Consider the following 13,191-nt stretch of genomic DNA (forward strand, 5'->3'; position numbering starts at 1 on the left):
GGATCAGTTTGTCATCAGCATGTTTTAAAGGGCATCCTCTGTTGCGGGAGGCACATCTGTCCCTGAAGAGCCAAAGTGAAATAGCAGACCTTCAGGGAATCCTCTGAGAAGGCTCTTGGACTGTGAGAGGAAGTGACCCATCCATGCCTAACTGGAGTTATTATTCAGGAACAATGATCATTATTTATTTGTAAATAGTATCACGCCACATGCAAATAGGTCCTTCAGGACGTCAATCTCATGGCCATCCCGGCAGTACCCTTATGGTCTTGAAGTTTATAATCTAAGATGGAAAAATCAGCTGCATCATGGACCACCGTGACTAGACTGGCATGTTTGTGCAGTCTAGCTATTTCTTGCTGTGGCATGGCGTTTTTACAGGGCTTATATATTAAAGAAAACTTGAATGCTATTACGTGCCTGACATGTGTTCTTATTGTTGGCATCACATTTTTAATGGCAAATCCAACTGGAGTATGTTCTGGCATCTATTGGCAAAGCCAGATTGGACATGTTCTCTCAAAGTATCATTACTGGCCATACAGAAAGCAAACATGAGTTTGCTCTTATGTGGCAAGATTCGCATGTATAGCTGCAGCAGCATGGGGTGGCATCATGGAAAGGCCTTGGGAAATGGTCCTGCGCAATGTTGGTGACTTGCATCTATTTAATTTTTTCATGCGTTACCATAGAAAACCCATTGCAAACTGTTTTAACCAATTTTTCACATAAAGCAGTCTATATAATGCAGCATTTTAACCCATTATTTAAAAAAATGTTTTCGGGGAGAACACGCCCGAAACCCACTTGGTTGCTGTGGGCTCACTCGCTACGCTCGCCCGCTCACGCATATTTGTGGCAAATATGTACTACCCTCCAATTAAAAATGTCACCAGCTCTCAAAGGTATTAGTGCTGGTGAAGCTGCTTGCCCATATGTTAAACATGTCTTGCCGCACATTATTGCAGTCTGGGTGGCGCGGCTCCATTGCTTGTGTCAAGTGCCAAAAATGTCGCCATCTTTGATGGCTTCCTCTCCTTCCACACCCCTAGTGATCCAGATCACTCCTAGGCAATCTCACTACCACCAGCACATGTTGAAAAGCATCCTGCCTTTCCTCAACATGTCAGAACACGTGATGGGACCAGGTTCTTATTCTCTCACGGATTGGTTATTGCAATAGTCGATGTCTAGGCTTGCCCCAGAAGATCTGTTATGCTGGTTGCAACTGATCGAGAACTCGGCTGTAAGGATGTTCCCAGGTCTGAGGTGAAAAGACCACATTTCACCAGCTCTTCAGACCTCTCCCACCTGTACCCATTAAACAGCAGGTATCCTTAAGAATCTTCAGTCTCTTTATGAGTTTGACAGTAATTATGCAGTAAATCTGCTGGATTACCACCAAACTCGATTGCTGTTACTCCCCCTTGGTCCTGCGGATTTAGCATGGGATTACAATTGGTTGTAGGGCGATGTAAATCCCCATTTTCAGAGTCAATAGGACGCCACGGGATTCCAGCAGAATTATTCTAGGCGGGAATTGTGCCGATTTTGCTGATTTGTGGCAGCAAAGTGGAGAATTTAGATCCAGGTTTTTGCTAATGTAGGGCTTTCGCGAAAGCACTTCACAAAAAGAGGCGGTACAATAATGGGTAATAAATTAATTGTGAGCTCAAAAACCATTAAGAGGACAGTAGGTGAGGTTTTAGAGAATAACAAAATGAGGCCATAGTTAAGAAGGGCAGATAGAGAGAGGTAAAAAGCTCTAATATGTTTTTGCCAAGAGGGAGAAAGAGCATCAACGGGAAGAGGCAGAGGCGCGTTTAGGGGCTGTAAGAAGGAACGGAGTTTGAGAACCAAGTGATCTAACAGGGACATGAAAAGAGGAAAGGTAAGGAGGAGCGAGACCATGTGTGCATTTGTGGGGGATGAAAAGGAGTATTTGGGGGGTAGAAATCCCACCAGCATGAGAGAGGGTGGGGGTGGCGTTCAGAGTGTGATATTTCAGCATTTTGAAGTCCACACAAAATCGGGCAAAATAAATCAGTCTCTTTTGTGCCCGGCTCTCAAATGTGGAAATATCACATAGAACTAAATTATAAGGCTTAGTTCCCCTTCTCCCTCACTCTCTCCCACCCCCACTTTATTCCTCTTGGAGCGCCATGAAGTGGCTGCACTCATGGTTGTCGCTTTACAAATCATCAATAAATAAGTAAATAATAATGACGCGTCATGTGGCATTTCATTCAGTCATGATTCACTAACCCCTCTGGCCGCACCTGGTGCAATCTATGTGCAGTGCGCTGGGCACAGCCGGGGTAAGGTGCAGTATTATGGCCTGTGCCTGTTGACTGCATGTATTTGACCCAAGGTGATGTGTTGGACTTGAACGTTCATCCTCACAGCAACCTGAAAGCATATTTACCTTGGCATGATCCCATGTGAGCAACATGCACGGCTTAATACAGGTAAACAAACACCCCTATTCCCAGGTGGAATTGAAACACATGTCCGAGAGAAGTAACTAGAAAATGATTGCAACTTTTCCTTTCCAAACCCTACAGAGAAGAGGCTTTCAGCATTGCAAATTCCAGCAGCTGCTCTTAACAAACTCAGTGATCCTCATGGCATCAGCCTTGGGAAACTCCAAGTCCAAGTCAGTCTTCTCTTAGCTTTATACACTGGTAAAATTATTCCTGGGAACTTAGACATTTGTTTAAATGTGTAATACTAGCCTGGAGCAGCCCCTTTTTTTCACATTCCTGTTGCACTCATGGTCCCTTCTTTGCAAACTACTTGCTCTACAGAAGGAGTCTGCAACCGGTGGCTGCCCACATGTTTTGGACTACGACTCCTATAATCCGTCCACTTTAAATAAAGAGAGAGAGAGAGAGAGACCAACCATCATTTCATGCAGACATGGAAGCATGTATTGCAAATGTATGCCAACCTGTATTCTACTGACTTTGTGAAGTTCCCCAGTTTTGGAATACAATATCCATGATCCACTTTTTTGATCAAGGCATCCCAAACGTGTTGATGGACACAACGATAATGCACACATACAAAGGGGGTCACCGCTGTCCATCTCAATGATTCCTTTGGTTGAAACCTCCATTAAAACTGGGTCATTGAGACGTGACTTTGATCTGAGTCTCTCCAGGGATCCAGTTAAATACCATGTGCTAATTTGAAATTGCGCCCACTATTGACAGTCTTAGCAAGGATACAGCAATTTCTCAATGTCCCCCATCAGTAAATGCACACCAATTGGTTGGTGTTTGCATGTGTGTCAGCCTATTCATTCTACATGGTGGTCAGGTAGGAAGGGGTTGTCCCCGGATAAATTTATCTAGGCAAGTGGATCTCCCGATTTTTTATTTACTGAATCACCTAGGCAGCTGGGCTTCACCTTTTATATTCAATTTCACCCAGACAGTTGGTCGCCCACTGATTTTATCCCTGAGGAAGATGGATTCCCCCGCTTTCCTGCAAATGATGGCACTTCCCTAATGTGGTTTAAGGCTCCTTCGCCCCAATCACAGATCCAACACAGGTTTTGCTGAGTTGGATTGCAGTGCAACATAAATGGTCATTATTTACAAGGGTGGTGGATATTCTGAATACCTGGCATGGAATCTCGCCCTTAAGCATTGGATTTTAACATCCCAACACTGAAAGGTTCCTCTAGCTCTTATCGCACACATAGGGCCAGATTCATGGAATACTTGCCTGGTTCCAAGTGACTTCGCACTGCTGACACAAACCCTGATTCATGGAACCGTGTAAAGTGTATTTTTGCCACGCAAAGTCCAGGCAAGGTCAGAGCATAGTAAATTTTGCACTACAAAATGAGTTTGCTCGGACTTTACACGGCAAAAATACACTTTGCACAGTTCCATGAAACAGGGTTTGTGTCGGCAGTGCAAAGTCACTTGGCAGAAGTGCAAATTCACTTTGAACCGGGCAAATATTCCATGAATCGGGCCCATAGCCCCTTGTGCATCCCAGGCAGTTTTGTGTTTTGCTGTTGGCTCACTGTTGTGCGCAGTGTTCCTGTGAATGCCGCATCATGTATGTCTCTATATTAAACCACGTGATATAGCTTCACCGGCCTTCCTTTGGTGAATGTTCATGATAGGATGAGGTGGAACCACGCCCACAGGACTGAAGCCAGATGCTGTCTGATGAAAACACAATGTTCTAAGAACTCGCTTTGTTTCTGCAGGTAGTGGGACGTCTTGCACTGATGTGGATGAGTGCGCTGCCAATCCTAAGCCATGCAGCGCAAGCGCAACCTGCAGCAACACGATTGGAAGTTACACCTGCGCCTGTAACCCTGGATACCAAGGTAATTATAGATTTCTTCCGGGTTTGCCAGTGTGCTTACTTTTCTTCATGCACAAGCTCTTTCTGTCAGCATATGCACATGCATGCACTCACCAGCTCACACACGCACGCACGCATGCAAATATGCATGCCCGTACCGTACAACGAAATGCTCAATCACACGTACACACACAGATACACACATTCGCACGCAAACACACACTTATGCACACTCTGACACACACACATGCATACTCGCTATTTAGCAGTGCCATGCACATAGTAATGGGAAGTGGGATTGGACCAACTGTGAAGAGGGGTGGTTCTCAGCTTTACCATCGTCTGAGCCCTGCAGCCTCTTAACATTCCCTCTTTACTGCTATAGCTGTTGCACCGCAGGGGGGTGTACAGAGGGGAATGTTAGGTGATTGTTGGGGGTCTTGCTTGCATGGCCTGTTTTAGGACGTCCGGTTGACTTTAAACGGTCTATCCATGTTATAATGTAATATCCCATTCTTACGTTTTCTACAACGCCTGATTTCTGGCCATGAAATGCTGGTAATTCAGTCAACTCTGTCACCCCACCACAATCAGCATAAAAGTGTTGCCTTCTTGTGGAGCTGGACATGCATGTACCAGGTGTACACCTAGGCTTTGACCCAGAATCGTAGCAGAATGATAAGGTGATATTGCATGGTGCCATTACATTTACGCCTCTATGCGAATTTGCAGACTTCATGGTTGCTTATAATTATTTGTCCCAAAGACCAACTGTGCCCCCCTTTTTTTATAGACATGTTTTGTTTTTTTGATTTGTCTGAACGTTGGTGATGCCAACTTCGCCAAAATATTGTGACTGTCTGGTCAAGACTTTTCGGATTTGTGTAAGGATGCACACTGCTGTGGTTTGATGTTTTCTTCGTGTAGAGCTTACATCCAATCAGGTTTTTGACTGACCCCTGCATGGCAGGTCAGGCAGACTCTGATTGGAAAACTACTCCTGTCACTCCATTCAAAGCACCACAAATGGTTTCTCCTCCGCCTCCCATCCCACATGTGAAAAGGTTTGCCAAATGGGGCTAATTCCCGCCTGTTTGGGCTACAGACAACACCACTGCATGATGAAAAGCGGTCTTGCGTGGGTTTTCTGGTGTTTGGGCTATTTTTGGGCTTCTTTTCATCTGATGTCTGTGTGTGGAGCAAATATCTCTAAGTACTCTTGCTGTGGAGGCAGGGCGAATATCCCTAAGTAGTCTAGCTTGGAGGCGGGCGAACATCCCTAACTAGTCTAGCTTGGAAGCGGGAGAATATCCCCAGGTAGTCTTGCTGTGGAGGCGGGGCGAATATCCCTAAGTAGGCTTACTGTAGAGGCGGGGCGAATATCCCTAAGTAGTCTAGCTTGGAGGCGGACGAATATCCCTAAGTAGTCTAGCTTGGAGGCGGGCGAATATCCCTAAGTAGTCTAGCTTGGAGGCAGGCGAATATCCCTAAGTAGTCTAGCTTGGAGGCGGGCGAATATCCCTAACTAGCCTAGCTTGGAGGCGGGAGAATATCCCTAAGTAGTCTAGCTTGGAGGCGGGCGAATATCCCTAAGTAGTCTAGCTTGGAGGCGGGCGAATATCCCTAAGTAGTCTAGCTTGGAGGCGGGCGAATATCCCTAACTAGTCTAGCTTGGAGGCGGGAGAATATCCCCAGGTAGTCTTGCTGTGGAGGCGGGCGAATATCCCTAAGTAGTCTAGCTTGGAGGCGGGCGAATATCCCTAACTAGTCTAGCTTGGAGGCGGGCGAATATCCCTAACTAGTCTAGCTTGGAGGCGGGAGAATATCCCTAAGTAGTCTAGCTTGGAGGTGGGCGAATATCCCTAACTAGTCTAGCTTGGAGGCGGGAGAATATCCCCAGGTAGTCTTGCTGTGGAGGCGGGGCCAATATGCCTAAGTAGTCTAGCTGTGGAGGGGGGGCGAATATGCCTAAGTAGGCTTACTGTGGAGGCGGGCGAATATCCCTAAGTGCTCTTGCTGTGGAGGCAGGAGAAGGATAGACACATGTAGTGATGGAGCAGCGCTGGAGGATGTTCAGCGGAAATGGGTGGAGAAGACAGAATGGCATAATAAACTCTTATAAATAATTCAAACATTTTAAAATATTATGCAATAATTTAGACCTTACAATTTCAACTTTTTGCAAACTTTTAAAATCATTTAAACAGAATTTTTTAAATGATAAACCAATGCATCCAAAAAATGATATGTAACAGGAATTTCAGCTTTTTTTCTTTTTGAAAAAAAAATCCCTATGAATGGTTCTTTTTTTTTCAGCTATCACATTAAAACTTATTCAAAAAGGCAAAGCATTGTTATTTCACACCCATACCGTTTTTATAGGAACGGTTCGCCAAATTAATTTAAGAAAATGCTGATTTGGGAACTCTGTTCTAAAGAATTGACCAACATTTTTTCAAGGGTAAAACCTAAAGTTGATTAAAAACTACATTTGGGGTAGTGCGCCATTAAATCATAATGTATGGAATACTGGCATCGATATGTTTGAAGGTCTAAGTGCAGCAAGGCTGTCATGTTACAGCTTCAGGTCAGTGCCTATAATCATCTTGGCTTCATTGTTTTTTTACTCCCCACCTTCCCTTTGTCTATTAATTGGGCCACCCCATTTTGGGTACTTGCTTTATCTTTGGTGAGATATAGTAAGAGCATGCATATGGGTTTCTCCCAAAAAGTTTACAAAAACTTCTGATTTTGCAAAACGGAGCCATTTGACTTGTTAACGGCCAAAGAAACATGACCTAGCTACCTGCTGCGGACAGAAACGGGGTTAGCTGCCTATCGAGGGATGCCAGACCGGATCATGGTCTGCTTACCCAGACTCCTGTGGGGCTTCCTCTGGCAGAGGGACCCCCAAAGATCTCCACCAGGCCCCAAAGGTGGAAAGGCCTTAACGGATGCAAAGAGTTCACATCAAGATCAAGGCAATATGGATTTTGGGGAAGGCTTGTATGACTATTGAGACACAAGACCCGATTCATAGAAAAAGCGCAAAGTCCCCGCAAAGTATTGTGCGCATAAAACAACTTTGCGCCTACTTGTGTGCAAAAAATTATTTGTGCGCTCTGCGTATTGAAGGAATTATGACTGCAAAGTAACCCGAGGCACAAGTAGTGCCCGGAACACCCACAACACAACCCCATGCAAACCAAAACCAACGACATACACCAACCTTTGAACTTGCCTTATCCCCACCAACAAGTTACCCGAGCAATACTGCGGCCTTCCCCCCGCAACCAAGACAGCACCCCGATGACACCACATACTAACCCTGATAGCCCAAAACTGCACCCTCATAATCTGCATACCATTTCTCATAACCCAAGACAGCGCTTGGTTAACCTGCATGCGAACCCCCATAATTCAAGGCAGCACCCAGCTAAACTGCATATGATCACCCCAACTCCAAGCGGCACCTCAACTACGTGCCATCACACCTAAATTGCTATGTAAACATTACCTTTGTGCATTGGATCCTAGGCGCGTAGTGTTTTGCGCCACCTTTAATGTGGCGGTGAGTTCACAAGGTATGCGTGTGACTTTTCCCGGCGTGACATTGTGTGCTGGAATCCATGAATACGGTTATGTTTGCGCTTGACTGGGCATACCGTTCCTTCGTGTGGCCCGTCCCTCATCACACCCACAATATTCCTTGTCCTTCCTCATTTTGCAGGGAGAAAGGGGAATATGCATATTCTGCCCCTTATTTATTTCTTTGCGAAGGCCCATCCCACACTTTGCGCAGAGTCTCACTCAAACCGCTCAACTGCACGCAAAGATGTGGCAAACCTGCGCAAAGTCCTGGAAATACACGCAAAGTCCGATCCACGAATCAGCGAAAGGAGTTTTGCCTGCTGAAATGTGCGCAAAGTCACTTTTCAGCATGCAAATGATTTCCATGAATCCGGCTCACAATATCTAACGGTGAGGACAGATTCTAATGTCACCATTAGAACATTAAACTTTCCTCACGAAAACTGACCGGGGGCATTAAGAGTCTGCAAACAGAAATTGGAGAGCAAGTACCTTCAAGCTGGACCAGTGCGGAGATCTGTGCCATCAATCCTGTGCCTGGTGTCCTTCGTTGGGACCTTGATGTGCCAAGGAAAAGCAAAGTCGAGAAAACAGGTAGTCTGGCCTTCAAATGGCTTAGGAATGGATTGATATGATATGATACTATATGGCATATATAATGCGCCTACACAAAATTGTTTCAAGGCGCAACGAGGCAAGGGAGGGGGAACAGAAGGAGGACAGAGACAACGATCTTACTAGGCCCGGTGACATTGAGATCGCGCAAGTGCAGGGGAGAGCGGAGGGGAAAAGTGCTGGGCGGATTGGCTGTTATTACTGTATTATTGTTGGTTTTACCATTTTATGGGCCTCATTACACGGTAGGCGGTAAGGGTTTACCGGTACCAGTGTTTTACCGGTACCAGTAAATCCTTACCGCCTTACTACGAGGTCCCTTTGCGGGTTGGGGAATTTAACGCCTGCTTTTTGCAGTAACGCAATTTGCGGTACCGTAATTAGCGCCTTCCCCATTCCCATTGTGCCCTATGGGGCAAAAATGGGAATGGGGAAGGGCAATGGTGGAAGGAGGAATTACCGCCTTCCGAACCTTGGAATAGGGCGGTAATTCCCCTTTCCTCCAAGGCGGTACCGGTAAATTACCGGCATGAACCATGGCGCTAATAGCACCATGGTTTACCGCCTACCGTGTAATGAGGCCCTATGTTTTTTATGTTGTGTAATTATTTGGGAGTGCCGAAAAGATAAGTTCTTTGGTATTTGTACACTGAAAAAACTGGATCAATGAAATGAAATGATTGGCTCTGCAAGGTTCTTGTCAACATACCCGCCTACTTGTTACTCCTTCTTAGGAGATGCATACCTTGGTTTAATAGTGGAACCGGACAGAGTTATATATGCTGTTAGTCTTTCAACTTGCCGGAAGGAAAGTACATACAATCTTATCATTTATCGAATCTTTCCCCCATCAAATGGTGCTGCTGCGTTTTACTAAACAATATATAGCAAGCTTGACTATAACTGTGTCAGACATGAGTAATGCAAGCCTGTTGAAACATACATGTCCAATTGGCCATATTCACTAAGAACGTCCCTGTGCGTATAAACATTGAACACACGGAAGCCCACGTGAATAGGGCCAATTGGACTTGTATGTTTCAACATGCTTAAGTCACTCATGCCTTGCACATGCCATTCAAAACCATCCAATTGGGGCATCACTCATTGCATGAGGTTTTCCCACATGCAGCTTGCCGAATTTAGAGTTCCATTAAATAAACTTAGGGAAACCAACCTCATTTTCTTTGTGGAGACAGTTTCCTCCGGACAAAACCATTACCACATGTGATGCTACCAGATGTGGGAATACCGCACGCGGTAATATTGCATTTCCCCAAAAGAGGACGGCAAAATGGGGACTAGCTGGAGCATCCGCATGACTGGGAATCATGCAGACCCTGCTAGTGACTGCATGCCAGCCCATGTAGAAATGGGAATTCCACTGGCGGTATTATCATTGCTAATACTGCCAAACTCTTAGGGCCTGATTAAAAAAAACAAAATTCAAAGGGACTTTCCATTTAAAAACCTGTTTGTGAATCAGCCAGGCCCTGCATGTGTTTTTTTTTTTTTCATTAGAAAATGAGAAGTTCAAATGTCCACAAACACTTGTCTTGTCATCCGCAGGTAACGGGGCGTTCTGCTGCTCGACCTCCTGTGTGGACCCGAGCTACTGCAATAATGGGGGGACCTGCACTATGACGGGCCCAGAGTGTCAAGTCAAGACCTGCAGTTTCCTGCCATTGGCTAGACCAGGTAGGCCCAAATCTGCTGTCTTATCCACACATGGCGCTAAGAAGTCTGCTTTTTGGCCTTGCCTCCTCCACCTAAATGCCATCCATGATAAGTCGTAGGGGAAGATTTCTCAAGAACATCTTTGTTTTGCTTTCCTTTCTAGAGCTGCCCAAGAGAACCGTCCTTCTGCGCCTCGAATCCCAGAAGCTTCCGATCAGCCCTTCGGATGCAGATGCCAAGGTTTGCTTCTACCACTCAAGCTCCCGGGGGCATCGTATTCATATTGTAATGATGTTATTATTGAAGCTCAGTACTGCCCCCCAGAGCAGAATCCCAGCTCTGCAAGCAGATGAACAAAGCAGGAATCTACCAGTGGGCAGGGCAGCCCGCTGCTAACAGAACAACCCACAGCCAATCAAGTGCAGGAAAGACATATTCATCATGAGAGCCAGAAACAGGAAGTGGTATTGTGATTTGCATGAACAAATTCTCCTGAGAAGCAGGGACGTCATTTCACCAAAATGCCAGGGGTAGCGGAAGTGACATCACATGACCCTTGACCCCCCTGGTGACATCACAGGAAGTGATGCCATTTTACCCCACCCCCAACGTGACATCACGGAATGCGATGGAACACGACATTTTACCCCTTGACAAAACAGGAAGTGGCATCACATAGCATTGTTTCTAAGAACAATATAACAAATATGGTTACAATAACACTGTAACGTGATATTCATTTCATACAAGAATGGATCACCATATCTATCGCCAGAAAAAAAAACATGCTATAACTGCAACTTGCGAAAACCACAATACATAGTCCGAAATGGATGCTTATTCTACTCTAAATGCTTTTTGGAGGATTTTGTCTGCTTTGTGAATTTGAGGCGTTTAAGAACAGACTAAATCAGTGTCTCACCCACTGACGTGTGCCTGAAATCAACCTTTAATGAGTCTAGCAATTATTGTATAGAATTCCAGAAAGACAAATTATTTTTTGTTCCTATTCTTTCTTATTTAGGGTCACTGCTCGCAGTGTTACACTTGTGGAACCCCTTGTTTTTTAAAGAAGCCTGAACAAAAAAGCCAGCCACTCTAGAAACAAAAAAAGACATTAGCCACAGTTTTTTATTTTTTTATTTTTAGGAGTAGCAAGGGAGACCACAGGGGTCGCAAACGCGACCCCTGGCGACCCCTAAATGATGTCCCTGCTGAGAAGGTAATACAGAAATTGAAAACAATGGGACTGATTCACAAAGCGTTTTTCAATGGCGAAATCCCTTCGAGAAATGGTTTGCGAATCACACCTGAATCAGAAGACTTGAGTCAATTTACAACGTATAATGTGATGATCCCGGGACTTGCACGCCAAACAAATCGAAACAATACACAACTTACATGTGTGAAAAATGTGCCAGGTTGATTATAAAATTGCGGCAAGCTTGGTTGGATAGCTCACCAGTCAATTGCTCCTTTCTGACCAGCGTGCTGCCCATGCAGGCTCATCCCTTCATCCTTCCACGCCTGATACAATGCAATAACACCTTAGTACAGCGCTTAGAAGAGGGAGGAATTCTGCATGAAGCGCTTCGTAACTTGTTAGATGCCTGATATTTTTGATTGAGCGTGTTTTATCAGTTCTCAAACTATTACCGGGTGGCAACGGTGTGGCAGAGAGGGGGCTAACTCTGCAAAACCACCTCCTTTGCTTTTGGAAAACTGCAGTGTCCATGGAGTGGCTTGAGACACGCCCTTCAGCCCACAGCGCATCAATCCAATTAGTCAGGGTTCGAAGAGGGGCACAACGGAAAGACATTGCTTATGTTAACACCTGTTTCAAGGCCTAAAAGAAGAACTGGTCCTTCACAAAACCCTGTCCCAGAAGCTAGTTTCAGCACATGTTTTGCCCCTGCGAATGGGAACAAAAGGTCCCCTTTCGTAGCTAAATTTACAACATGTATTTTACATCAACATTTAACTCAATGCGCAATGGCCAATAAAGCAGAAGAGGGGGGGGCAACTAGCTACACTAAGTAACTCTGTCTTACCCCTGAAGAGGACAGTCATACTCCTGGTTTACTGGGGGCTAATCAGGTGTAAGCTTCGCAGTGTACCTTGTTTCGAGAACTGACCCTGTAATGTCTTGTGAGTTAACAGAAAATAGCATTTCCAGAATGATTGCAGAGGCACACTGCAGCTGATTCAATGTACTCGTTTTCTACTTTCCTTTTATAAATCTGGCCCATTATGATTGACTTTAAAAGGCCAATTCATGTTGGCAGCACTTACACGCCTCTTACATGTGCACTTTGCACTTGAATATAATCTTCTCGATGCCCATAGGTCTATCCGCCCCTCTCATGACTTCTCCTTCCTGGCAGTGTGTCTCAGATTCTCAGATTGCAGCCGCCTGTTCTACTCTTTCCTTTTCCAAACTGAGTGGATTTCACCAATGGTTCAATTGCAGACCTAAGTGCCTATAAATGTTGCTTTCCTTTTGTAACTCACCCGCTTGATATTATTTTTCCAAATGGTGCAATCACTTTAATCCAAACCTTTAACGCATCAACAGTGGTTGCTAACGCGCCTACATACCTCCAAGTCGTAGTTTATACTGTCGGGGGGAAATTCTCCCGGGGCCGGCAGAGCAGTCCGCGGACCTCCGGGCAGGGAGGCCCCAACTCCTCCTGTGTATCCCAAAAATGAGTATGAGGCACACACAAGAAGCAAGGTGATTCTGCTGTTTATTGAACAAACGGCAGGGATGGGTCAAGGAACGTACGCGTCCGTCCTGACACTCTCTCAATTCACCATGGGCTCGCAGGCCCTTTTTACCTTAGTATGACGCGCTACTTGCGTCACTTGGGAAAGTTAGCAAAAAACCTATTGCCACTCGGGATTGGCTCCTTGAGTGGTAGGGCTAGTATAGCACACATATAGAGAGCTCCACTATTGGATGAGGGTTAGTCAGGTGGT

At 45.3% G+C, this 13,191-nt stretch overlaps 1 protein-coding gene across 1 annotated transcript in view; it reads left to right on the forward strand.

Annotated features, from left to right (window-relative positions):
- LOC138492809 (uncharacterized) overlaps nt 1-13,191 on the forward strand; it is a 469,421-nt gene that overhangs the window by 401,609 nt on the left and 54,621 nt on the right. Inside the window, exons 90-92 of the mRNA XM_069620163.1 lie at nt 4,229-4,351; nt 10,105-10,233; nt 10,376-10,452. Coding sequence (XP_069476264.1) covers nt 4,229-4,351; nt 10,105-10,233; nt 10,376-10,452 — 329 coding nt within the window. The remainder of the gene's footprint in view (nt 1-4,228; nt 4,352-10,104; nt 10,234-10,375; nt 10,453-13,191) is intronic.

This window comes from Ambystoma mexicanum, chromosome 10 (genome assembly GCF_040938575.1).
Source record: "Ambystoma mexicanum isolate Mex_15411 chromosome 10, UKY_AmexF1_1, whole genome shotgun sequence".
Taxonomy (NCBI): Eukaryota; Metazoa; Chordata; class Amphibia; order Caudata; family Ambystomatidae; genus Ambystoma; species Ambystoma mexicanum.